This window comes from Leuresthes tenuis, unplaced genomic scaffold, assembly GCF_036924035.1.
Source record: "Leuresthes tenuis unplaced genomic scaffold, fLeuTen1.0.hap1 SCAF_20, whole genome shotgun sequence".
Classification (NCBI taxonomy): domain Eukaryota; kingdom Metazoa; phylum Chordata; class Actinopteri; order Atheriniformes; family Atherinopsidae; genus Leuresthes; species Leuresthes tenuis.
Window position 1 is genome coordinate 6755289 of NW_027325374.1, and position 27772 is coordinate 6783060.

General features: G+C 41.0%; 1 protein-coding gene across 2 annotated transcripts in view; it reads right to left on the reverse strand.

Moving 5' to 3' along the window:
- sdk2b (sidekick cell adhesion molecule 2b) overlaps positions 1 to 27772 on the reverse strand; it is an 85557-nt gene that overhangs the window by 7128 nt on the left and 50657 nt on the right. The window contains exons 19-43 of one of the 2 annotated variants that reach the window (XM_072373635.1): positions 27475 to 27573; positions 24673 to 24864; positions 21845 to 21966; positions 21621 to 21730; positions 20294 to 20444; positions 19930 to 20167; positions 19083 to 19198; positions 18710 to 18899; positions 18443 to 18541; positions 17748 to 17942; positions 17207 to 17408; positions 16663 to 16766; positions 14364 to 14434; positions 13691 to 13820; positions 12934 to 12990; positions 12141 to 12242; positions 11516 to 11631; positions 11234 to 11420; positions 9444 to 9581; positions 8828 to 9037; positions 8621 to 8746; positions 7591 to 7755; positions 7297 to 7437; positions 5508 to 5646; positions 672 to 801 (exon numbers count right to left, since the gene is read on the reverse strand). In XM_072373635.1, coding sequence (XP_072229736.1) covers positions 672 to 801; positions 5508 to 5646; positions 7297 to 7437; positions 7591 to 7755; positions 8621 to 8746; positions 8828 to 9037; positions 9444 to 9581; positions 11234 to 11420; positions 11516 to 11631; positions 12141 to 12242; positions 12934 to 12990; positions 13691 to 13820; positions 14364 to 14434; positions 16663 to 16766; positions 17207 to 17408; positions 17748 to 17942; positions 18443 to 18541; positions 18710 to 18899; positions 19083 to 19198; positions 19930 to 20167; positions 20294 to 20444; positions 21621 to 21730; positions 21845 to 21966; positions 24673 to 24864; positions 27475 to 27573 — 3530 coding nt within the window. Of the gene's footprint in view, positions 1 to 671; positions 802 to 5507; positions 5668 to 7296; positions 7438 to 7590; positions 7756 to 8620; positions 8747 to 8827; positions 9038 to 9443; positions 9582 to 11233; positions 11421 to 11515; positions 11632 to 12140; positions 12243 to 12933; positions 12991 to 13690; positions 13821 to 14363; positions 14435 to 16662; positions 16767 to 17206; positions 17409 to 17747; positions 17943 to 18442; positions 18542 to 18709; positions 18900 to 19082; positions 19199 to 19929; positions 20168 to 20293; positions 20445 to 21620; positions 21731 to 21844; positions 21967 to 24672; positions 24865 to 27474; positions 27574 to 27772 lie in introns of both variants that reach the window. The other variant, XM_072373636.1, reaches the window with a different exon arrangement.

Here is a 27772-nt window from a genome sequence, read left to right on the forward strand (position 1 = left end):
GTATATCTCAGTGTACAGCAAAGGCCACAAATCAGACATTTCAGCATTGATTGTAAGTAATCTATCAGTCCTAGATTACACACAATGTCTACGCAGCTCAGCCATTCGAAAAGACGAGAAGACCAGTCCAGCATGGTATTTTTCCACAGGGATCATTCTGACCTGACTTACTGAGCAGAAGAGCTGGAAGGCTGTTTGGCCAGAGCTTTAAATACGTTGCAAGCTCTAAAATAAAGTTTCCAAAAGAGTGTCGCCCCCCTCCCCCCTAACCATCTTACATAAGAAGAGCGGTGGCTGAGTGCAGTGGCCTGGATCTCAGGTGGATGTTTGCTGAGTGACATTTTCCACAGGTTATGACCCGGTCTAAAAACTGCTGCGCCGCCAGTGAGCAGAGCCATTAATCTCTCATCTCTCCGTGTACATTACTGTGGCTATATCTTATGACCCCTGCAGGCCACTTGCGTTCAGGTGACTAAAACAGAAAGGACAGCACGTGGACAGTGTGAGCAGAAAAAAAAACGCAGCGCAGCCGACAATGCAGAGATGAATTCCAGACGGATTCAAGGAGATGGAAGTGTGTGCACATAGACGGGCATGAAACAAATGCTACTTTATGCAGACAGGATTGAGATTAAAAAGGAAATAGTTTATAGAAAATATTGCAACTGCACCTGTGAGTCTGAGATTTCTGAGGGTTTTTCAGTCAAGCTGCTGCTCTCTGCAGGAATCAAGTCATTGTACTTGGTGCTCACATCCTCATCCGAGTAATGAAGACTGCCTGGACTGGGCCTGGGAGGAGACCTGGACAAAAAATAAAGGCAACAAATCAGTTTGATTCACTTAGTTGTTGTTCTTAGTGTAGGAGTTCTGATGAACATAACGTTTCTTTGGAATTACACGATAACCATCTAAAATCAGTGAAATGGAAGAAAAAAAACACAGCTTATTAAGACTTTTATCTTCCTCGATAAATTTTTCACATTCCCAAAGGTATAAATGTAAGTGTACCAGTGTAAAAGTGATGTTGGACAAACATGTCAGTGTCACAACAAAACGTGAAAGAGCCGTGAAATCGTAATCAACTGATTTGTGTCCTCGGACTGTGTCACAGTTGCTTGGGTTAAAACAGACACTGTATTAATATCTCACATCAAAATATCATTTTCCACGGTTACTGGCTGCTGAGCTCCATCCCATCCACTGAACACACAAAACATGTACGCACAGAGGAGATACCTCACTGAAGGTTACTGCTTTGACAATTGTACTAGTTTGCACGAAGAAAAAAATTTTGTCTTCTTCAGCACAAATAAAACGTTTTCTGTTTTGTGACTATTTCACATTTTGCTGGGCAGGATAAAACAACTTCCCTGGTTATGTCTAACTGATCTGTATGTGAAACAAAGAAAAACAGTAAAATTAGTCCTTTCTAAGTCTGTCACTGCTTCTTGTTCAGCTTTGATAGTAGTTTAGCAGTAGTGCATACACCATTTCTCATGTTGTTGGGGATAAAAACAGACATTTCCGCTTAACTAACCTCCAAATCAAGTGGTTTAGACATTCTAAAGGCCAGCCAATAAAGGCCAAAAACCACAGATAACATTTTTTTTTGACTCGTTTACTGCCTTTTTTAAACCAGTTCTCTTTTGCCTCGTCTGACTGAGCAGATGCTGCTGAGGTAATTCATTCAGGGAAATATTTAGATGATTTGGAGTGGATCACGTTGTGTAAATGAGAACCAAGTTAGAACAGAACGCAAACAAATATGCGGCTGTTGCACTGCAGTGAGTCGAGGTCTTTAAACTAGATGTCTGTGGCACTGCAGTGGCTCTTCCCTTTCAAGCTTACGTGCGTGTTCGTCTGCGTGCGAGTGTGTGTGTTGGAGTGCATCTCGATGAGAATCATGGGATGCTCATGGGGTGGTTTCTTACAGCCAGTGTGTCATGGAATGAATAATTCCCTGATTCAGTCCTCACTGTGGGCTGTGGAATGTCTAACCGCTTGGCTCTTGTGACTAAATTATAAACAGAACTCTTGCAACGCTCAAGGGGTCATCAAACGAATGGCGGTCGGAGGCTTCGCTCCGACAAATGTTATCATAGATAACACGAAAGATGCCATGGATTAAACTGTCAGTGGCATGCAATCAAATATGACCGAGCACATAGGGGATTCTTTGGGCGAAGGAGGTCAAAGACGAATGTTCGATGAAACTAAAAGAGGCAGTGAAAAAAAGCTTAAAGTAGAACAAAATCCTGTGAAGAATTATTTCTAAAAATGATGTGCTTTTGTCAGGATTTAAATTTTGTTTTTTATTAGTCTGGAAAGAAACTCATGGTGCCTAAAGCTCCTCCATATTTTCCGCTGTCCCTCGTCCTGCTAAACAAACATCCATCTGTTTCTGCTGATTGGTGCTGGTTTGGCTGAGACTACTGGGACATACTGACTCCTGTTGACTTTCCAGGCCGCAGCGTCGGCCGCCAGTCGCTGCCAGTGGAGCCACTGCAATGCACACAGACGCTTTATGCATCCAAAGCGCATTTGCATAAGCATTTTCCAAATTAATTTATGTGGAAAGCATTTCAAAAATGCTGCGGGTAAGTTCCAGCAGTTCTCACGAGGGGTGCTACTTTGACTGCAGTGTGGATGAAACAGAAAACTCTACAGGGAAATAAATCACCAAGCAAGCTGTAATGCAGTTACGCTTGATGACTTAAATCAAACTTAACTTAATTCACTTAACTTCAGGCAGAAAGTGAATCACCAGCAGCAGGGATCTCTTTATAAACAGCGCGTTACTAACTTATTCTATGTGTGTGTGTGTTTGAGGGTTTTAAATATTCTTTGTTAATCAGCTTATGCCGGTATATCCAGCTTTGTTGACAATTAATAAAGAAAAACTTTGATTAAAACACTAATTTTTAAGGTCGAAACTCATGTTACTCTTGGTTGTTCTTCCTGTTGCCTGGAGTAAGAGATAGTATAGCTTTTATGTATAATAAAATGCTTGCATCACAACAATGATAGATTAGACCTATGAGCCACAGCATTATGACTTTGAGAAGTAAAGTGAGTAAATCTGCTCATTTCTCCATAATGCAATGCCCTGCAGGGAAAACCTGCATACTGGCATTCACATAGACGTTAACTTGATACTTGGCACCTCTCTAAATATTTTTGCAGACCAGCGCCTCCTCAAAAGTACATCAGACATAGTTTGTCTGCTTTTTTAAATTGTTGAAGGAAATTCTTTACAACTGCTTTACAGTAATCTTAGATTTGATTTATTGTGGTGAAACATGCCATATTTCAAGTTAAAATGCTGCCTGACAAAAACAAAGAAGAGATGTAATACTCTTCTTTAAAACAGTCTTCAGAGATGAACACCAGAGAATGTCTGGTGATTCAGGTCCACACTGTTAAAATGCAACAAGTGGAAAACCTAGCAGCTTTTAGCAGCTTATCTACACCGTAGCTACTTTCATAGAGGAGAGTAGCCAGGACTTGGTTATCTGCTGTGTGTGAGCCAGGCCGTAGGTAGAAAACCAATGCAAAGAGTTAACACAAAGCAGAACACAAATGCAACATAAGGAGACCATGATCGTGCTAATTAACGTATGAGCTGAGCAGCTTTGGAAGGTCAAAGAAAAACAAGAGCTTCTCACTTTCTTGAAACGGTTTGCAGCTTACATTGTATGTATGTTGGTTTAAACATGGAGCACCATTATGATGATGTGGTGAGCATTATGTGATCTGTGACCTTTAAGTGTGGTCTGTGATCCTCCTCTGTGGTTGTGAAGGCTTTTTACAGAAATTTTACAATGAAAATGATTTAGATTGTGATATTATCACAAATTAAAGAAATTAGGAGCTAACAAATAGTGGGAAAAGTTAAGTAAATAAATACTATAATAAATACTAGCAATTGCAAGCTCTATTTCCCTTCATCTTCCCAAAAAAGATGAAACGGAATCTCGCCGATGAATGCAATATCTGCAAATTAACAAGTAATCATTGTGCCGAAATTTGATCCGCTGCAAAATCTGACCCCCTTTTATTAAAGTAAACCAATTCTAATGCTTCCAGTTCCATTCAGCTGTGCATTCATTTTATGGAGCAGTATGTTGTAGGAGTCACTAAATTCATAATAAAGATTTGGAACTTTAAAAGTTTGTAATTTTTTGTACTTTCCATAGACACACTTTCCATTTGATTTTTGAGGTGTAGATGTAGACTGCAATATGACTTTAGAAGCTAATCCTGCTATATGTGTTGAAAAATACAACCTTAAAGCAAGCAGGAAAAATCATTCTAAACAAACCCAAATATTATCCACATTTAAATCATCATATACATACTGATTCAGCAGCTATAAAATATCTCAACTTCATCCACCTTTGCCATTTATTTAGCTGTGGGACAGACTTTTATTGTATATTACTCATGAATTGTGTTCATTATTTAGGCTATTTGCCTATCTGCTGCTGAAGTAATAAGTTGCCAGCTGACTTCTTGTGTTTTGTGTGAGTTTCCTGTGTTACACTGAGCAAATGATCTCCACACTGAGAGAAAATCACCATAAGAATCAGTCTATGGCTGTCTGACATGACTCGGAATTAGACTGAACACAGTGGGATTAAGAAAGTGCGATTTCTTCTTGGAGTATAAAGCAAAGGGTTTCCCCCTGTCTTTGGTACTCTGAGAGCAGAGATCAAGATGCAGCATTAATCTATAATCGGAGGCTCAGGTGTTGGGATTTGGGTTTCTCCTCTGTGGGCTGAGTTCAAAGAGAGTTGATTTTCTGAGTACATCTGTGCATTCTTTCAATCCCAGCCTCCCCCCTTCAAATCGGAGATGTTGTAGTAAGAAGCCACTTGGAAGCTGCTCAAAGACCTGTGGATGCTTTGATCTGTCCTCGAGGTCACACACACATGCACACATACAAAGACACACATCTAAACACATTTCTCATATTCTTCTTTACAAAACTGTACTTTTGACGGGGTGAACCCACAGGAGGATAAATCCTTACAGGGCAATGTCAGACTGCACCCATCTCCTTGAGTTTCTCCTCCTCCAGAAGATATAATTTCAATATGAAAAAGAGCCTTTCAACTGAACGTGATCGCAGCTGTTTCCATGGCCATCTCTTACTTTCAGTGTAAATATGTTTGAATTCAAAGTATGCCGTCTGATCGAGTCCCTGCGGTGTTAGTAGCACAGGTGTCAATTGGAGTGCTCGGTTTTTAACAAGGTTGTACTCTCAGGACCTGTGCAACTGGGGATTCACCGACACTCATTAAAGGAGGAGCAGGAGTTAGTCTTTTTATGCGCTGCATTTAAATAGCAGGATGAGTGCTATTTCCACAGAGCAGAAGAAGCTCTCGGGCGTGAGGTAAAGTTTTCATGACTAACCTGATTATCTCACATGGTTATTTCATTTTGACTTTAAATTAAGCCTCTGCTTTGCATACTATAAGTGCACAGTATGCGTGTGGAGCCCCCACCTGGTGTAGACGCCGTTCTTCCGACAGAAAGAGTTTTTCACAGACAGCCGTCGGTTGTTGAGCTCCAGAGCAGGGAAACGGCCTTCGTCCAGGCTGACCATGTCTCCATGGGTCAGAGCGTTACAGTTGGAGTTGTTACCTGGACACACATACAGAGACACTGTGTGACCACAGGCCGGACGAACAGGCAGGTTAGTGTTTGGAGGGCTATGTGGCGCTTATTTATATCAACAGAAAGAGAGTTTATAGAATTAGGATCAAGAAAAAAAAGTCAACTAGAAATGTAGCTAAAGATAAAGATGGTTAAGTGAATTCTGGTCTTTTAAAGGAAATCTCACGTTCTTGAGGGTAAATGAATTCATTCATCAATCTCAGAATGGTGATTTTTGCAGCATCTAAGAGTATTCTTTTCAAAGCTTTACATAGGGCCCATCTTCAGAATTGTCTGTTTTTGCCATCTAGTCTATCAAGCCCAAGTAATCATCAAATTACACATTTTTGAGACTAAAAGCAAAAATTCATAATTTTGGGGGAAATGTGCTCATTCGCTTTCTTGCCAATAGTTAGATGAAAAGATCAATTCAACAAATGATCAAGCTGAAGGCTGCAGCTGAATAGCTTAGCTAACGAAGGGAACAGCTGCCTGAAATGTGGATTTCCTTTCCTTTACAGAAAAAAGCTACGCTTACCGTTTCCGTCTATTTCCAGTCTTTGTTAGCTGATCTAAACACTTTCTGGCTGAAGCCTGCTATTGAGCAGACAGCTACAAGAGCTGTATCGATTTTTACATCTAGTTCTCGGCAAGAAAGCACATAAAACTGCCTCCCAAAATGCTGAGGCATCCCTCTAAGTATGACTCATCTCGAGGCAAGTATCAATTAAAGTCAAGACAAGAAATAAGGATTTTAAGAGTGTCACAGATATGGGTGGAAATAGTGAAATAAAAGTTTACAGCCTTAATCAAAAAATTCAGTGTATATGGCTGATGCATAAAAACCCAAAGAAATGACTGTGATATATGACTGTGCCACTCTTTGTAAACTCTCTGAATCCCACATGAATGGTGACTAATATGCACATTTTCTATGGCTCTGAGTGTCAGACGTGATCGATCAAAAGCTAACACTATGAACTGAGAGTGACGGCTTTGCCACGCAGCTCTGGAGTAGATTAATGTCTGAGGGGGGGTTAATGTTTGCATTGTTACAGCTTAAATACACTTTCAAGATGCCACAGCTAGGCCGGGACCTCTGTGGCACCCTAGCTCTGGGGTTACTTGAGGTCAACTTGTTGCTACGCAAACACATGAAAATGTACTTGGTTGGTCCAGTAGTCTGGACCAGATTCTTAGAGGGGATATGGCCTTGAGAGTGTCTTTGTTTTGGAGTGAGAAGGAACCCCTTGTTTTTCCTCTCTCAGTCAGAAAGATGGGCAATGACCCGCTGGGACGCCCCCCCCCCCCCCGGCTGCTAAACAGCCACGATAAAATTGCTGAGCAGAGGGAAATGTCCGCTGATGTCAGAGCAGCACTGAATGAACAAGTATGCCCCCTGTTCCAGCTTCCCTTCCCCCCTATCTGCTTCTTTGGGCTCTGGTTCTAAGTTGATGGTCAGACTGATTCAAAGTCAGAATATACCCCCCTCAAAAGTATTTCAAAGCAGTGCAAAGCAGTGGATCCTTTCCATAAACATTACAGTTAAAGGAGAAAAAGGCAAGTCATCAGATTCCAGGGTTTGAAATCAAAATGCAAAGTTTCGGTCACAGTTAATCGTGAATACCGTGTGCTCACCTGATTCAGACTTTTTGGCATACTTCTTGCTCTGTCCTCTGATAATGAGGATGAAAACCAGCAGCAGGATGAAGATAAGCCCCACCAGTGCCACCACGACCAGGAACCACCATTCCTCATAGAAAGGGGCCACTTTTTGGGCTGGATAAAACACAGAAAATTGAAATTCATGCTTGTTAAAAACATGTTGCCATACTTCTGTGAAGTCTGAAAGACCTGAGGGAATTTAATTAAGTCTGAAAGTTAATGCGGTCCAGTTCGTTCAATTCCATTAGCAAATACATGAAAGCTCACCAGATATAGAAGGAGAAGGTAGACTTGGAGAGCCGTAGCCGTAGTCGTTCACTGCAATTACCCGGAAGTCATAACTGACGCCTTGTTTAAGTATATCCATGTTGAACATGTGTGACGTTGCATCCTTAGGGATATCCTTGATTAAGATATCCCACAAACCCTCATCTGTAATGGAATTTGAATTAGAATTTCAGGCAAACGGAGACCGAAGGAATTATTTTAGCACAGGACTATTCAAACAATGCCAGATTGTCACTGCCAACAGGAGGTTTGTTTCTTTGATATAAGGCACTTGTCTGGCTCGCAGCTCTTGGGGTAATTAATAATTCTGTCAAATATTATGCAATCTATCAATTTCACTGTGCTTGTAAAAATTTACAGAAACTGAATCAACAACATAAATAGTAGCACAGTCATATTTCAAATGAAGCAGAGTTAAAAGCCTCTTGGCTCGCGTTGGAAATCCTGCCGGAGATCGTTAATTACACATCACTGCTTGTAAATACCAATGTAAGTCTGATGCTTTTAATGGGGAACACAAACATAAACAAGGACCAGAGTTCATCTGTCATGCTGCTGAACTTTGACTAAAGTAAAAGAAAAGAAAAAGCTGCAATAGTCATGCAGAAAGCTACAGTCTTTTTGCTTATGAGTAGGAGGTCAGTGTTAGGGGGTAGACTTCATCATTCCATGGACTCTAATCCAACACAACACATCGTCATCCAAAAGTCTTCATCGATCTCTAAAATGTAGGAATATCGTCTTAGTTTTCACTTGGAATTCGTGAAACAACCCTCACTGTGAGTCATCAACATCCGTCACCCTGTTCGTGCTGCCAGAACTTGTGAATCCCAACTGAGACAGGATGCCAACTGTCTCAACAGCAGTGACCAAATCAATAACCCATTAAAATGCCAGGGACACAGATTCTGGGGCAGCAGATGTTGAGATTGTACACCACTTTCCTTTATCAATCTGTTGCAGGAGCTAAAATAAGCTTTACTAATCTGGGTTCCTCTAAGACTCCCACCTGAAGGTCTGGCTTCGATGACATAGCGTGATATGGGAGCACGTCCTGGGTCCCCGCTGGTCCAGTGAATGGTCAAAGCTGAACTGTAGCGTGTGATAAACGGCTCTCCGGGGGGTCCTGGAGCTCCTGAGGAGGAATAAGCAAGTTTTAAAAACAAATAATCAAAAGGACTCACATTTTAGCTTTTAGAAAATTCATTGCAACTACCTTCCCCCGGTCCGGTTGTGATATTAGCTTCCACCTCAGGACCATAGATGAAAGTCTTGGCCCGAATGCGGAAGTTGTAGGTGACACCGTCTGCTAGGTCTCTTAGCTTCAACCAGAGAGGGCCGCTCCCCTTCACGTCCACCGTCACTGTCTTACTAACGCCTGGGGGGGAGGGGGAGTGAAGACAGTCGGCACAGGCCACTGAAGACTCTAGACAAACACACCACATTTAAAGCAGGTCTTACACAGGCCAGGCAGTGCGGGAGCACACTCAACATTAGCAGGTGCGCGCACACACACACACACACACACAGTCACAAGAGTGATGGAATTAGTTGTGGGAAATATGCTTGCACTTTGTCGCTGTAGTCATGTACTGTTTGAGATGATAGTCATAAATATGTAAAAGGGTTCCAATGACATATGAGGTTAATGTGATGGTTAGCTTATAGCTCAAGAAAATAATGCACACCACAAGATTTTGCCAAAGCTGAATTTACTGATCTTAACAAAAGTGTAGTTCCACATTTTCCTCTTGTGGTGTGCATAAAGCTTTCCAACAAGCCAGCATCCATTTTGAGCAGAGAAAGTTGTGGTCGGTAGGATGAGTGATTACCTTCTACAGGTGTTAAGGGTTCATAGACCAGACGGTAGCCCTCAATGATGCCGTTAGGGAAGGTGGGGTCGCCCCAGGACACATTGACTGAGGTAGTGGTCAGCTCACTGAAGTGAATGAAACTCGGGGCACTTGGAGCTGAAACGTACAGAGGTAAAAAAATCAGGACACAAAAGTGTTATCGACAGAAGTGTGTGTGCATTGAGTTTGGAAGGTTTTTCCAGGGTCAAACCTTTGAACATAAAATCTAAAAACTTGTGATGTGTCTGTCATTAGGGGTCAGAACAGCGCAAACATTAAAGGACAGCTGAGCCAGATACTCATATGAGAAAGTATCAGACAGTCATATCTGCAGACGTGAGTTAGCAGACGTGATGTTTGTGAGCAACTACTTTGGACAGATTATTCACAAAGTGTACAGAATGCTAAAACTAATTTTTAGTAAATGCAAAATACTTGATGTGACTGGATCTACAGTTTTCTTGATGGGATTACTGTAGGTGAACCGAGGCCAGCTATGTAATGAGTGTGGATATATTAAAATCTGCACCACCTGGAGGCTCTTCAAAGCCAACAGCTTTGTATGTCTGCCAAAGTTCAATGATTACTTTCCTTTTAGTGAAGTCTACATCTGCAGGTTGAAACAGCTCCTGCTGAGGCTTTTCTTACTGCAGCTCCAGAGCCACAACTGTGAAATTGTTAGAGCTGCAGTTCTGCAACGGGAAGTTATTGGCTGGGAGCTGTGGAGTGAGTCTGTGTCCTTCTTCACTTACTGAACAGCACTGAGAGGGTCAACTTCACAGTTTTGCCAAAATACAAACAGGTTAAAAAGCTCTACTTCACCAACAAAAACTGCCTGACCCAGGTCATAGTAATTCACAGTCACAATGACCAGACACAGGACCCCATTACAACATGTTGAGGTTGTGCTTGAATCACAGCTTGCTCTGTTTTCTTTAAACATGTTGAGCAGGAGCTGAGACGCCTGCAGAATACAAAGCCTCTTTGTCTTCTAAAAAGATGGGATAACTATCTCGCTAATGCTCCTCCCTCCTCCTTACAGCTTGTCATCTGCTTCCTCCTCACATAACAGTGGCTATTGTGACTAACTAAGAAGCTGTGAGCATAGCTGTGCGTAGCAGTAAAGTGCACCAAAAGTAGCTTCTTTTACGCAAGAGTTGGGAGATAAACATTGTTTTGACATTTTTTGCAGGAAGGTAGAGTAGCAGAAAGTATTATGAGTAAGAGCGGCAGGAAAGAAAGAGTAAGACAGAGGTCAAGGTGCTGCAAACAAAGCAGACTGGAGGCTGGTTGAAAACATTTTCATACCGTCCGCTATTCAGACAATACACTAAATTCAGTGAATGTATTCAGAACAGGTCAGATGATTTGAAACGTATGCTCTCTGTGTGGTTCCGCTAATGTTGTCTGGCGTGCCGACAGCAGTGATTAACATCATAGTCACATCAAATTCTTTCCTCATGGTTGACTCATTTGCTTTGAGAGAGCGCTCAGGCTTCTCCAAACTAACGTCAGCCCTGCAACAACAGCACAGAAATATGAGTAATGAATGAACGGAACTGTACACGCTTTCATTTTTCTGCTTTAGTCACGTCATCCTGTCACATTTGTCTTCAGCTCGTCTTCTTATCAGTACATGAACAAAATGTTTACGTTCATTGCAAACAGAAGCATTTGTTTTGCCTGATTGCACTTATCCTGCCTGTTTGTGCTCATTCATACTGATTAAGGAGTTTGCATATCTACTGACACCTAGTAGCAGGTTTTACCTGCTTGCTGGGTGCGACCCCTCGTCGGTGGGCTGCGAGGTCCATCCCCAGCGGCGTTGAAGGGGGCCACACTGATCATATAGGTGGTGTAACCAGTTAGGTTCTTCAGCTTCACGCCTCCCTCTGGCATGAACAGAGTCCGCAGCCGCTCCGTTTCATTCTTACGTTGGAACTCCCAAAAGTAAATCTACATAAATATTTGATAAAACCAATATCATTATCAATTTGTCCAACAAAAAAGATGCTATACTGAGGTCAGGTATGGCCATCGGGAAGTCTGACCTTGTAACCCTGGATGTCTCCATTCTGTGCATCCACAGGTGGAGGGTTCCATGTCACATCCAACTGGGTGGCTGTTGCTGACTGAATAGCGACATTCTGCGGTGGGGCTGTCGGTACTGTCACAGTAAACATGCATTTAAAAAAATCTCTGTGGTAAGTGCTCGTTTTCAATTATGACATAAACATTGGTTACAACTTAAAGGGTAAAGCTAAGTCTTAGTCTTCCAAAACTTATTTCCTGTGATTGTAATGTTGGACAGGGTTTATTAACACATCTGTCCAAAATCTCCAAGAAGCGTTCAGTTTGGCTGAAATCTGGCATTTGTACTGATTGTAAGTAAGCCTCAAATGGGATGAGTGGACCTAAACCCTGCCAGAAAAATGACCCCCATAGCATAACACAGACAATGCATACCCTAACTGCCAGACTCATGGGTTCAGGTCTTTCTCTAGTCTTTATCTGGCTGTAACAGCTTCATTCACCATAAGATAGACAGTTTTGAGTCCTAGAATTCCTGTTTCTAAATTAGACCACAGTAACTCATAGGGTCCTTCTGTGCTTGTACTCAGAGCAATGAAACTATTTTCTGCTAAAGATGATAAATGAAATATTAGGCGCACATACCTGCCTCCCCGACAAACACCTCCTGTGGTGGGCTGGTTGGCCCCTCGCCCACAGCGTTGTACACAGTCATGCGTATTTCATAGCGCTTGTGTTTACTTAGCTCTAAAGGAGAGGTAAACAGTTTGGAATCAAAGATTTAGGAAAGCTTAAACATCAAGTTTTGACTTCTGAATAGCCAATCTTCCTGTTTGTAAAGGTTACAATTACTACCCTGCGAAACTGGGATGATGTCATCTGACCCAGTATCTCGTCCCACATCCCTTCACTTCCCACCAGGTGCCCAGACAATTAGCTGAAGTCAGTGATTAAATATTAAGTATCCCTAAATGGCTTTCCACCCACCCAGACAAAACTGTTACAAGGAATTAAACATGAATTTTCTGCTGTGAATAATCTTGCTTGAGGAAGAGATTTCTGTTTCAATTACAAATCCCTACGGGGACACTGTAATTATAGGGATGCTGATTGCTGCGGTATGGAGGTACAGAAGAAATATTTGGCCATCTGCTAATGTAGTAGTCATCCAAGCAAGCTGAAAAAGCGCAAACCAATGAATACGTTGGACAAGCCAGTCTTGTTTATTCAGCATTCAAGAATTTCTGTGAACAAATTCTCCACTTGCCTCAGTAGAAGTGTTTGTCGTACTCTAATGCAGCTATAAACAGCCAAATGCTGTGTTAATCTGCTTGGCAATGAACTTTCTCTTTATCACTCTTCACTGGCACCGTAGAGATAATGAGTTCCAAGAGAAAAATTGTTTGTTTTTTTTAGAAAGAGACATAACAAAACTTACTGTCCAACTCGTACTGGGTGAGAGTTGAATCACTCAGATTTTGGATGCTGTAAGGGGCTGTGGAGGGCAGAAAGAAGAAAAAACGATTAAAGAGATAAAATGAGAGCAAGGTAGAGAGGAGGCAGTAGTATCACGTTTCAAAGTCCAATACTTTCATTACTGAGAAGGGCAGCACTAAAAAAAACACAATAACAATGATCATGACTCTGAATTAGCCTCAGAACGACTCAACAAGAGTAAAATTACAGGCCATGCTGCACAGAGTGGTAGAAACAAAACGGCTTCCAAGTAAACCTAATAATAGCCTGCGGCTGATAACCACCGATCATAAGATGAAATGTTTTGCTGTGAAGTGTCAAGACCAGTGGGGAAATCTTGGCACCAGAATGGGTTTTGTGACCGTTTCCCTGTAATGGAAATAATGGTGCTGCTGACATAGGAATAATCAACCGTGACGGAGTCTTATAATTATGTGTTACTAAAGAAAAGTGCAGCAACTGCATATTTCCTCCAATACACTTTATGCTGAATTTGTTTTGACGTCACTGGTTACTTCTTATGGTTCATTATGACTCTTCATAATGTGCATTTCAAAGGACATTCTAAATGGAAATATTAGAGTGGAAAATTAATTTGTGCTTGTGTCCAAAAGTGCGATTCGTTGCATGTTGATGAAGATTCTCAGTCATCAAGGTCATGGTAATCATAAGAGCTCGAATAAGGGCAATTTCTTATGTTAGCAGTGGTTATTCCTCACCAGTGAGCTCAGCCCAGTTTGACACACTGTTGACCGTATGAATGTAACTGCGGAGACGATCATACAGCAGCTCACGGTAGCGAATCCGAAAGCCCAGTAAGATTCCATTGATCTTCTCCTCAGAGGGCGGCTACAAGGGGACAAAGTGTGGAGTTAAAGGCTAATGCGATAATCACAGTAAAAGTCAGAAAGACTGCACAAGCAGTTGATTTCAACAAGAATTTTACATTGCTTCAGTTTAAAACTCAAGTTAATCACCCTGTGATTTGTCTCTTGCTTAGCATCACTGAAGAGATTTAGGGTAATTGAAACACACAGACAGACTGAGTACTCATCCACAGGTTTAGTAATATAGAGAAATCCCCCATGGTTGAACATAAGAGAGCGGGCCCAGAGGGGAGAAGCAGAGAGAAAAAACAAGTACCTCTCTATCCTCGTAAACTGTACTAGTGTTCTCCATAAAAGTAAAATTGTGTCTGGGCGCCTCCTGTTTTCCTCTTTATGACCTGTTAATTCAGGTGTGAGTGTATGAGAAGGTGTTTTTTAATTGACAGAGTACAGGCTGTGTGTGTAAAAGTAAGTATAGGCCTCGCTATGTACGATCCTGGTCTCTTATCAGAGGTAACTTTTTCAGACTTGAATGGAAAGATGAAAACCGGTGTTGCTGCTTTACCTGCCAGCGGATCAGCACTGACGTTGTTGTGTGTGGTGTTACAGAGAGAATGGTCGGTGCTTCATCTGGCGCTGAGGAAAGAAAAGTGAGACAGATTAGCTCAATTGACCTGAAAATGTGCACAATTCAAAGTGCTAAATCTGTCCATGCACTGTGGCATTCAGCGAGCACAAGCACACAGAAGCCAAAAACAGACGAGCCATTGAACACTGAGTCACAAATTGCAAAGGGGGGCGGGAGGCATTATTTTAGATGCTTAAAGCACCACTGGGCAAAGTTGTTTCGCCAAAGTTTTCAGGCTGCCCTCTTGTCTCATGGCAATCCAGATGGTGCACACATGAATCACCTGCTGCCTTTGCCAGCAGTGTCTGCATCATGACAATGGACTAATTCATGCAGACTTTGAACTCCTAGCATTGACAAAGAACTAAGTAACACCTTACAATTCTACTCATCCCCCCGATAAATGTTAAAATTGGGTGTAGAAATGCCTTCACTGTATACACTACATACATATTCGATATGTTTAGGTTTTTAATTAAAAAAACTCTTGTTTTTGTTTGTTTACTTCCTTTACTTCTTTGCTTCTTTCCCACTTCTGTGACCCTGATATTTCTACCTTCTCCAAGTAGTTTTTTAGGATTTAGCCTCCATCTTTGTCAGAAGGTTTTTATTCAGTGGTCAAGCTTGTCACCTGAATTCTTCTGTGTTACTTGTTCCTCTTTTCTCTAACTGCATTTGGGTCACCCTTCTGATGGAACTATAACTGTACAGACTGACCCAGATGCGGCACATGGAAGGGATGGTTTCAGAGCATAGGGTGTGGTTGACTAGTCTTTTTTTTCTGTTGAAAAGCGTTTCTAACTGATGAAGAAGACCTGGAAGTATCTAAGTAGCCATGATAAGAGAAAGTTTGAAAAATACTAAGGAAGCTTTAATATTTCCTTTAATAACTCATTTAGCATAGGAAAGACTGGACCATCCTTTATGAAAAAAGGAAATAATTCCATCAAACAATTTCTTCAGCCGGAAGTTTTTAAAAGCTGTGCTCGATTAAATTCCTTCAAATGTACCAACTGATTTGTGTGGATAAATATGAGGACAGGAGGGTGAGAGCGAGCAGCCTGCGACAGCAATATCTTTTTTGTCTCCTGCTTAATGAACAACATTGACAATAAATCAATATTTTAAATCGTATCCTACAAATATGATTTATACAATATAGTTCCTGTGTAAAAGTCTGCATTAAACAAGGTATTTAAAGCACTTAAAAAGTGCATTGATTATCCATAGTTTCAGTGCTCCAGACTCTACTATAAAAAAAAGGATCTCAAGTACTGACTTCAGGTAAGGAATTTAGTGAGAGAACACATAGATGGAGCAATAAATGCACCTGAAAACAGATTAAACTAAATGGTAACTGGTAACAAGTGGAAACAATCAGGAAATGAGAGACTAGTGAAGCAAGTTCCACATTTCCAACACAAGGACAAGGAGCTACTCAAAGTATTGGTAAGATGTTTGACTTGCTGAATGCTTATTATTGGTTCAGAACTCTGAATTTATTTTCACCTTTTTTGTCTCATCCATCTCACTGTAATTCTCCACAATCGTTGGCAAAATAAGTACCACAGCTGTAGTAGTAGAACGGGAAAAAGGATAGGACGCGAACAAAGTAGCAAATAAAAAATAAAACATTATGTTCAGATTGTTTCATAGTGTTAAATTCTAAAGCACCAATAAAAAGCCCCATGCCTCAGCACACCCCTGCAGGAAGGTGCCACATTTCCAATCTGTGTGACAGCCGCTGAGGTGCATTTCCTCTTTCCAATATAGCTTCACCTCTACGTTTTTATACTGCAGCTGAGTTATGCTCCACAGACAGACGTTCAGCCAAGAGTCAGCGGAGTAATATATGTGGAACCGCAGTCTGTAGTGGAAAAACAGACAGCCCCGGTCTAAAGGACTCATTGTGTTCCTTGACAAAAAATTCCCTGGGATTCAAGCTACTTTTGTTTTAAAGGCAGACAGCCGAGGAAACTCTGGGAAGTCACTGCATCTGCCAAGAAATAGTCCTCATAAAACCACGAGATGTGATTTTTAAACCTGAACGATGACAAAAATGACATCGTATAATCTAAATTAGGTTCACACCAGGCTTTATGAAACTGACCAAACTGGCTCACAGACACGCCAGTCGTAACACCGTAAAATCCAACTCAAAACTCAAAAACGTGACATAGCAAAGAACTTAAGATAAGCGTTTACATTAAATAGAGTGACACCATTTTATCCTTACCATCCTGTAGGGTTGTGATTGCTTCACTCTCCTCACTGTACTCACTGTCCCCTATGTCATTGGTAGCTTTTACTCTGAACTGGTAGGATGTGAAGGGCTTCAGCCTTCGGGACAGAAACACAGGAAAGTGCATCAGTCTTGATGATGAATTACAGAACTGGATCTTAAAACTTTGAATCTACAAAAGAGAAATATAGTCTCACTGTGAAAGGAACAAGTTGATTTCTATTCTAACTTTAAATCAAACCTGGAAGTTTAACGAGAAGAAAAAAAAATGTATTTGCATTGTTTACTTTCCTGACAGTAAATATCTTGACAAATTATTCCATATGAAGATACTGTTGATTTAAAAGCTAAAGTACAACTGAGGGAATATAAACGTGATTGTAATATGAGGGGAATATCAGAAGATAAAGTTAAGTTTTACATTTTATTTTCCATTCCATCTAAAGAGAACTAACATGGAAAACACTGCTGTAATAAAGTGAGTGAAGTTTGACCCCTGACTTCAACCCCAAGCTGGTACCTTCTAAGCAAACTGTACCTAGATACTATGTAGGATGTGGCCTCATGGTTGACAGAGGCAGAGTGGACTGTCCAGTTGTTCACAGGAAGCTCTCTCAACTGAACAGTGTAGTAACGCACGGGGGACAGGCCGTCACTACCGGGCTCCCACGAAAGCAACACCTGTCGGGCCTGAACATCTTTCTGAGGGACCCTGGGACGGCTGGTGGGCTGGGGGCGAGCTGGAAGAACCAGAAGGCGAAGTCACACAAGCATATAAAGTAATGCTTTCTCACAACTGCTCATGCTTCAAATAAATACCCACAGGGCACAGACGCTGCTTTCGAAAACACATCTGCTTACTGCACTGTTGACTGGAAAAGAACTTCTAATTGTAAAACTACAGCTATGTTCAGCTCTATACATGCTGTCTCACACTTATGCGTCTGGCCTGTTTACACTGTTACTGTTACTATGCATACTGTTTGGTAATTTAGGCACTGGTAAATGATGCTACATCTTCTGCGCTTCCAGCACTCTGACATGTTTGAATTTGAATATACTCAGTCAAGCCCGGTTACCTCTTTTCTCTGTAGTAACCACCAGAGCCTCAGCTGCCTCACCCCAGCCCTTCCTTGTCTGTGCTGTGATGCGAAACACATAGACAGACTCTGGCTTGAGGTTGGTCACTGTGTACTGACGAGCACTGGGGTTCAGGACATCCACTGTGGCTGCGTTGCTGTTGGTGGAGTTCAAGTGGTATGTGATCTGGTAAGCTGGAGAAGAGCAGGAGACAAATACAATAATGGTATTGGAGCTGAAATCATTTTAGTGGTTTGTTTTGGCTTTTTGAACAATAAGAGGAGTCAAGTTCTGCTACGACCAGCTTTGTCCCCTCTGATTCCATGAACATCTGCTCTTACATGTTACTATGTAAGTCTGACACACAATGGAGTTCAAACTGAATTATCCAGCAGATGTATAATGAATCAAACTCTCACAAGGAATTCCCCAATTAGCTTACAAGGGAGTCTAACTCCCTCTTCAGCAATGCCTTAAAATAACAGGATTTGGTTCCCCCCACTGAGCAATGTCTTGTCCATTCTAAAAATTATGATTGGACTCATCAGGAACTACATCTATGAGCCTGATGCTGCATTGAATGTAATATAGGAACTAAAACTGCTTTACTAGACCAGATTTCAGAATTTCTGGCTTGGACATTGGAAATAAAAAATAATTACAAACACAAATATATTCTAATAATGTTACTAACCAAGTATGATGCCATTGGGCTGGGCAGGAGACTGCCAAATGAGCCTGACAGAGGTGGTACGCACTTCAGGGAACAGGATACCCACTGGAGGTCCTGGCACTGCAGGAAAACAGGAAAAAAACATTGCATACGTCCAAATCTTTTCAAACTAAACATATATCTCCCCTATATAAGAAGCAAATCTGTATGTACATTTGTATGTACATTTCTAGTCAGTCATGACTGAATAACTGCAATGCACAATGTTGCTCAACTCTATGCCCCTACCATCATCCAAAGTCCTCTCCAAGATGGGTGGAGAACTGGGCCGTCCATCTCCAATCCGTGTAAAAGCCAGAACCTGGATCTCATAGAGCACATATTTCCCCAGACCGGTCAGCTGGACACTGTGGGTGGTGTTCCCCTCCACCATCCAGAAGTGGACAGCACTGTCAGAGTCCTTCTCCTTATACACCACCTGGTCCAGTGAGGAGACAGGCCATGGAGTTTGGGAAAAGCGAATGAGAACTAACTGCCACCATGCTGCTTTGTGCGGTGCTCAAAATACCAAAATTACACTCATATTAATCAATTACAGGTCTTTGACTGCTCAGAAAATAAAAGGTAAATAGCTGGAAAACATAAAAAAGCACAAACAAACCTTGTAGCCAAGAAGGAGACCATTCCTGTCAGGCTCTGGGACTTCAAACCAGCGCACCAGGATGCTACTGGAGGTGGTGGCAAAGGCAGACACGTTGGTGGGTCCGCTGGATGGAACTGGAATGCAGTGTGAAGAGACAAAAATATTATATCTCAACTGTCTGCTTCATGCTTTATTCTCCCTCTGTGTGGTGTATTTATCATGTGGACCAAGAACTACAAAAGAGAAGCTGTTTGATTGATTCAGCAGTGGTTAGACTTTCAAATTCTTCAGGTCTGCAGAAAATCAAGAAAAAGACTCAACAATAGGGCCCTTTTGCTTCCTTGGCATTCATCCTTAGATATAATGCCAGATTTCCAAGAATTTGCCGGAGTGTGTGGAAAAAAGGGTGCAAGAATTCCATTGAGTCCATGTGTTCTCAATTTCCTCAGACTCCTTCCATTTCGCTCTCACCAACGTCTGTCGAGCAATATGAAAGCAGAAGTGAGGAAGGAAAAGCAGCACCTAAATTGAGGTGGGCTGTGAAGAGGAGCATCTGAACAGGAAAACAATCTGCTCATACATCTAACATATGGAAAAGTGTGAACTGCAAATTTGTTGCCTCTAATATGACTAAGAATGAAGATATTTTGCACAAACGTACGAGTTGTACGAAAAGCCCTCAGGGTACTATTATTTGTGAAAATTATGGGAATACAGACTTAACACAAAAAGGCAGAATTTGTACACTTTTCTATGACAGAGCAATGCCATATTTGGTAATCCCAAGAATGTGATGCAGTAGTGCAGTGTGTGTATTATTGACCCAGGCATCCAGTGTTTATTTTTAAATGGGATGCTCACTCACCAGACTCCCTTGTCCTGCCTCTGACTGGCTGGCTCCAGGGTCCCATCCCGATCCCATTGACAGCCTGGACCCTGACCTCATATTCTGTCCACTCCTCCAGGTCCTCGATGGTGAATTCTCTCTCCAGGCGGTCAGCGATAACATGGGTCAGCCCCCGGGCCTGTGAGCCTGCGCGGGAATACTGAAGCCTGTAGCCCACCTGCTCTGCATTCCCGTTGTACTCCCATTCAGGCAAAGGCTGGGCACGGTAACAGAGAATGGCTTAAAGTTTACAGTTTGGGATCAAAAGAAGCCAGAACCCTCTAATAGTTGAAGAAATGAAAAGTGTTAAGAGATGGTTTGTGCATGAGAGGAAGACTCTTACCATCCATCGCAACCAGAGGCTTGTCTCGCTGGCAGTGCGCAGGGTGACGTTGGCGGGCGCCATGTCAGGAGGAGCTGGTAGAGTCTGGATCTTTCTGGATGGCTGGCTTGGAGGACTGGTGCCAACTATGTTGACCTGACGCATGTGGAATCTAAAGTTTGGAAACAATACATAATCATGATGTAATGTCTTAAAAATGCGAGCATTATTGTAGGGCATGCATGCCATTATCTGAAGCTTATTGCAAATGAACGAGATCAGAGCCCTAAACACCCCATAAATATGCTGAGAGAAGGCTTATTTGAGTTACAGCCTGAATGTGCAACACAACAAATTTTTGCATTTCACTGTAGTAAAATGTAATGTGGCAGCACTGATGTTGCAATGATGAAAACTACAGTTGCTGCTCCAGGGACTGACTCAGTGAAGTGTTAATTGGTTATATTGAATGTGATCATGAAAAACAAGCAGACTGCATACATACAAAGGTGTGTGTGTATACACAGGGAAAAAATGCTTTAATTGTACAAACCCAACAACTCTTCTATTCAACTTACAGGGAACAAAACAAGATAAGCTTTTGGGATATGCTGAAATTAGCTGAGATACAGAAGTTCATGCACAACTTTACTGTTGTTTGTCACATTCTGCACAAGATCAACATGAAGATAGAATGAAGAAGAGCTGGATCAGACCTAGTTCTGCAACACTAACGGGCTTGGACGTCTACGGAGGACATTGGTGACGGATGATCTTAGGATCATATAGTAAATAAAAACCTCTTAGACCATATTCAGCCAAGGTAAGCGCACGCTCCATTATCAATCATTATTCAAGAGAAAGAAATGCAGAGGGTTCAATACAAGGTGAAAACCATTCATAAAGCTTTAGAATAGAAAGAGGTGGAATAGTCTGAAATGTCAAAGTCAGCAACCCTGAAGACAAAGCTAAAGACAAAAAGATCGATGAACAAAGAGCTGAAGACAGCCGCAGTAAAGACGGCGAAGGACAAATCTCTCTCTTTGGCGATGTCATTAACTGCAAATGATTCTCCACAAAGTATTAAAAACAAACATGCTATGTGTAGTTACCAGTTATGCTTGATCTGCCTTATAAAAAGGGGTTTAATTATTAAAGAGCTACCATTTCTTAAACCATCCTCCAATTTGGATGTCAAAATAAAGCCAAGAATGTACACTTTAAGCTCACAGTTTTATACATTATGTGTGTTAATAATTGTAACTTCATCATATTTTAGAACACAGCCTAAATGGAAAGTACTGTGTCATTGTCAAATCTTATATGGACACAATTCTCAGTGGCCTACCTGTAAATGGTGTATGGGTTGAGACCTGGCACCTCTAAGGAGCGAGCGTCAGGTTCGTTAGACACCTGGTGGACCATCACCCACTCTTCATTGTCTCCTACAGCACCCACCTGGAACCAAGACACCAGAGAGGTTATAAATACTGCTATGAGCAACAGTTAGATTTAACTAAAGAGGTCAGTCAGAAGGCTGTTCTTAAGTTCTGAGTTTTAAACCTGGCTCACCTGGGCTTCCACCAGCCAACGGGAAATGGAAGTTTTGCCATCGTAGCCAGGTTTGAACTGTAGATTGACAGAGCGAGGGCCAATGTTGGAAATTGCAATGTTGGTAGGAGGGCCAGGGAGCTCTATGAAGAAGCAAAGAGTCAAAGATGACGAAGAAGGGCAGAGAAAAAAAACGACTGTAGACACAAATAACTGACATTCCTGTGGATGTATTTTCTCTTGCTGCCTCTCACACTGGGTGGTTCTGGTTTTTCTTGGGGGAAAAACCCATCTACCACAGTGCCCTCTTGTGTCTGTACAGATACTGCACACAGATGAATTCCTCAGCTATCCCATCTTACTCTCTCCCTTGAGCCCTTAACTTCAGCTAAGACATCAAAAGCAGATTAGATTTGGAAAAGACTCTTACACACAGTACGAAGATGGAGACAATGCCATGAATGTCAATTACATTGCTGTTATCTGGGAATGTGATTCAATTGGATGTCCTACTTGTTTACACATGAACTGAATACACAATAAGAATGGATTACTGGCAATCCTGGAAGAAGAAACAAGTCTGGAAATTCAAACAGCAGGGGACATTTTTGTGAGTATGAATAGTTTTTTTCTGTTTCTGGGCATCTAATCTAGTATGTATGAAACTGTTTATTAGTGCAAAAATGAATTCCTTCCTCTTAGTTTTATTCCTCATGGTTACAATGCCATATTCAAATTCCAAAGTACCATCAAGTTTACATAAATCCTAGTGGAAGACATTAATGTCAAATGGCAGCACACTTGACTGGACTGATATTTAAAAAGAAAAAAAAAAGATAATCACCCCTCACCCCCCCTCCGGCCCGGGGCATACTAAGCAATTTTTGTCTCATGGTAAAATTACCACCTCAAAATTATTTGCATGACTGATCATTGGGGCTGCTTTTAGCTCCATCGTGACAGTGCAGTTGCAAGCGTTTTCTTTACACACATATGATGGGAGTAATTACCATTCTGGGAACTATAACTGCCGTGCCAAAGCCTGCTCTCAATAAAACAGCCTGTCATTTCACAGGTTTCACAGATGTACAGGGCCTGAATGTAGCTCCAGTAATTGCCGTGGGCATTGTGTTTCTGTTGCAAGAGTTTGCAAATATTAAATCATTAAACACTGTAATTGTCCTTAATGCTCTCATGAGAGCTGTTATTTTGTGCATGTGGGGGCAGATATGGGCTTTTCTTTTGGGTTCCGTCTTAAATGAGGTGACTGGAGTCAGTTTTCATTGTGTCTGGCGCCAGTCAGCATGGAGGGTGCTCACCAGGTTCAATGTGAGACGGTAAATCTGCAGGAAGAGGAGGTTCGGGAGAGTTTGCAGCCGCTCGTGGATGTGAAACATGAGCAAACTCACAGTTTCGCCTTGTGAATTAATTGAGCTTGGGAAAGATTTACGACTGGGACATGGAAGTGCAATTGCAAACTGCTTGAGAACAGAGGAATGTGCACGAAGGTCGACATTCTGTGAGTGAGTTAAACGTAATCCATGGTGGTTGACTTCACAGTGTTCCCAAGAGTTAATTTTTGTTGATTACAGGTAAAGCTTTGTGTAAGAGTTCAGAAGCCTCCAAGTGCATACATAATGACTTCTAAAGGGTTCAGAGTATGTCACACTGTTAGGAGTCTGTTTCACAAAACAGTGATGAAGAGCTGGAAAGTCAATAAAAGATGATATTTAGTTGTGAACTACACTTTAAAAGACAACATATGCTGTTTTCAGCAGTTTTAAATACGCCCGCCTTTAAAAAAGAAAGAAAAAAACAGCTGAAGTGCTGAACAAAATAGAATTTATTCCGGATTCCTGATGCAGAACTTCCGGTTTTACCAGTTTGGGAAAATAAGGGATGAAGGGTTTTTCAATCAGAATGATACAGCCCGGTCTTGTGGTAAATTGTGAAGTGAAATCATTTTTTTCTTTTTTCCCCGACAACTTAAAAAAAACGGTTCAAATCATTTCAGTGGGAGGTTTCTTTTTTGTCTACCCCACATATTGAGCTATTAGTAGATGGGGTGGGCTTGTCACCAAGACAACCTGTAGGGAAACCAACATTATGACAGGCTCTCCATTAACCCATTCAGCCCAGATGGAAAACATACGTTTACCTTTCAAAGATTGTAAAAGGCCCATTCAAGGGATTTTTCTTTTTTTTTTCTTTTTTGAAGTGGGGTTTTGGAAAGAACTTAAGAAAGTCATTTTGTTACTTGCAGTCAGAGCACCCTAAGTTTGGAGAATCAGAGGATAAACTAATGGGTGAGCTCAGCAAAAATCTCACTCAGATGGTGAAACCACCTAAACCAACTCAAAGATCAAATATTTCATAGCTCTTTGAGAAAATGTTTTAATGTGGTTTTTATACCATCTCACTTTTGCAAAAGTCAGTTACACTGACCGGGTCTGGGTAACGCCACCAAACTGTGACACAATGCTGCAACCTGCACCGTATAGCAATGGAACATGTTACGGCACAGACGCTCTGTAGTTAAAAAAATGATAAAAAATAACAAAATATAGCTCTCGCTTGAGCTGCTATGAAATTTCTGAAGTGCCATCTGTTTTAAATGTACTGTTCTCATGGCTCTGTCTACTGCAGGTAAGGAGCTGAAGTACTTCACACAACCCTTCTTATGAAAAAAAAAAACTTGCCCAATTTACATATTTGACTTATTTCTGAAGTGCCTCTCCTTCTTGTTTTCAATTTATCATCTGTCCATTATCTGTATTGTTAGTTTAGTGATTCAAAAATAAATGGGGCTCTATCTAAGTTTTAATTGACCAGGTGGTTTGGTCACTGACCTGGTGGGACCCCAGAGGAAATAGTTGAAGAGGAGAGCTGGCCTTGGCCCTTTGAGGTCATTCCCGCCACTTCAATAGTGTAGGTGGTGAGAGCAGTGAGTCCGGTGACCCTGTACTCTAAGGTGACATTTGGCAGGTAGTGGGTGACTCTGGTGTTGGTGCGGTTGAACTCCTCCCAGGAAATGCGATACCCTGAGAAACAGCAGAAATGGGTTACCAGCAACAGGCCGAGGATACTCTCAGAGAAAATTCGACAGCAGCTATGCAACAATAGCCTCTCTCAGCTCTGTGCTATGGAGCAAGCTAACAGAAATATTAAATTAACTTCATCAAAAATTGAATATAGCAAATTTAATTAGCCTGTGATTATACCTCCCTGCACTCACACATCCTCCGCCCACTCCCATAGAAACACACAAACACACTTACACACACTCACCCTCTCAAAGTTAATGTAATTTGCTCCTTGGCCAGCAGCTCTTTTCATGTGATTGCATAAAGCATTAAGCAGCATTTCTTGCTAAATCAGTAATCTCACATGGCATGTCAGTGTTTGTCTCTCGGGAATGTGAAGCACATTAAAATGTCCTGGAAAAACACTTAACAATATGCTGCTAAATGTCAAGCTTTGTAAACATTAATATCATGGTTACGCATTTGTCTTTTTGAAGAAACCTCTGCAGAATTAACTTAAATGTATGATATCAACTGAAACAAGTAACATATGCTCACTAACAGTCTTTATTTCAAACATTTTGGATGAAGATTATTGAACTGGTGAAATGAAATATTTGTGTAGTTACTGCAGAAATATAACTGTAAATAGAACAATAATTGCAATAAACTGTTCCTTAAGTATAAGAAATGATGAATTGCTAATGCATGTTAAATATCCAGATTACATTTTTTTCTGAAAGCTATCACTAAATTAAAAAACAGCTACAGTAGGTGCTACAAAACAAATTTATTGGTCTGGAACAAAGGTGATGTGGTTGTATTAGATTGAAATAAAGTATTGATATAAAGTGGCTCTGGAAACTTAATGTAAGAAATATATGAAAAATAATAAATGAATAAACGGGTTATATTGCTCCTGTAAACCATCACATTGGCAAACAGCTCAATATCTCACATCCTGTTCACTAATTATTCATACTGCCGGTCTTTTTGTTATCATATCTACAGTTTGTCAACCGTACTAAATGTTATTGGCTTTAAATCTTGCTAGCATAAATGTTGCTAGCATAAATGTTGCTAGCATAAATGTCACTGTTTTGCTTTGTTTAATTCTGAAACTATGAGCTTTTTATGAACTTCCTGTTTTATTTTGAAATGGCCGGCGACCTTGATTAATTCTTGTATTTCTTTCTTCTTTCTGTGTTAGCCTCACACCTGGTTTGTGTTTAGTTTATCACCACACTAATCTGTTCATCCATCCACACCTGGTTGTAATCTGTCATTACTCTCTGTAAATATGCATCCATACTTTTCCCCCTTGTTTGTAAAAAATAAATCTACATAAACCTGAGCTTTGTTTTCTGAAATATCTCAGTCCAGATGCGAAAGCAGAAATTCATACAAACATACTCACGACTGTCCAGTCATGTGGCAATGAACATTTTTCTGACATTGTTGACCATTCATCAAACCTTCCATTTTCAATACCTCCTCACTGGTGGGTGGTTATTGACCACTTCACCTCAAATGTTTGTCTAAAACCTTCCTCATAAACGGCCCAAGTGCAATGGCAAAATATCCATGTTACACTTATGACCTCAAACTATTTTTGCCTCCTGCTTGCCTGTATATTTTGTTCCCCATTTTTTCATACTTGCACTCTTTTTAATTTCGTCTTTCCTGTGTGTAAGTCTACCTTGTGGACTGATTACCTCTGCTTGACCTCTGCCTGTTTAATAAACCTTGTCTTTTTGGATTTTATCTTGATGTGTCCTTTATTTGGGTTTTCCGCTACATAAAACCATCACTATAACATAAGCACACTTGCTTGTAGGTGAGTAAACTAGACAAATCTCGTATCTTATGCGTCCTGTTTTCTGGAGTGGTAAATAATGTTTCCACAGCATTAAAATCTTATGAGATTCTAATGATTGTTTCATATGTTAGTCAAACTCTAGCATTCAAACCAAGTTATGGCTAAAGAAGAAGTTTAGGTACTGCTTTAAAATCACATGATTATATTATGTAATTATATTTTTCACTTCTCATCAGCAAGCTATCATGGCATAATTAGAATAATATTCATTCCAGCTGATAATTATCAGCTGTTATTAGAAATATGACACATTGCTTCCACACCGTTATGTAATTCCTGATAATGAACAACTTATGAATATTATGACTTCCTTAGTTGCATAGTGCTTTATAGGCTGTACTTTTATATCATCACACTCTGCACACCAAAATGGCCTTCATTTCAGCTCACTTCCTCTGTCAGTACAAAAGACTTGTTATGTCTATGGCAGGGAGCCTTTTTCTGCTAGATTTACTGTGCAGATTGAGCTTAGGAGAGGAGAAAATGTTCTTTTCTTTGCTGCAGAGTATTTCATAAAATATATTATATTCTGACAAGTGTTCTCTCACTGCAACAAAGGTATGTTTGGTGTCTAGCTTAGGAAGTAACGTGCATGACCCAAATAGAATAAACAAGGAACATTACGATAGCTCCCCTGTGCTGCACAAAATAAATGAGGTCAAGTAGCTACAGTTCAGCCTTAGCACTGCCTCTTGTGAAAGGTGTTCTACGTAGTTTTTCCTGCTTTGTTACAAGTCAAACTTGGGTACCTGTGAGAACTCCATTCTTCTCGCTGGGTTCGCTCCAGCTCACTTTCAGTGAGGTGTCCAGGATCTCAGTGAAACTCAGGTGACCTACAGCACCTGGGGCTGGTTGGGAAAAATAAGAATAATGAGCACTGCCCATGGGCAAATGAGCCACTTTGCCTACAGTGTGATCAACTGAGATTTGAGCCTTTGAATTAAAATTTCAAGATTAGGTGAATTAAGAGTTTATAAAGAGAGCCTTTAAGAGAACCATGTCTCGGTTATGATAATACTTGCGGGTTACAGAATATACTCATTCATT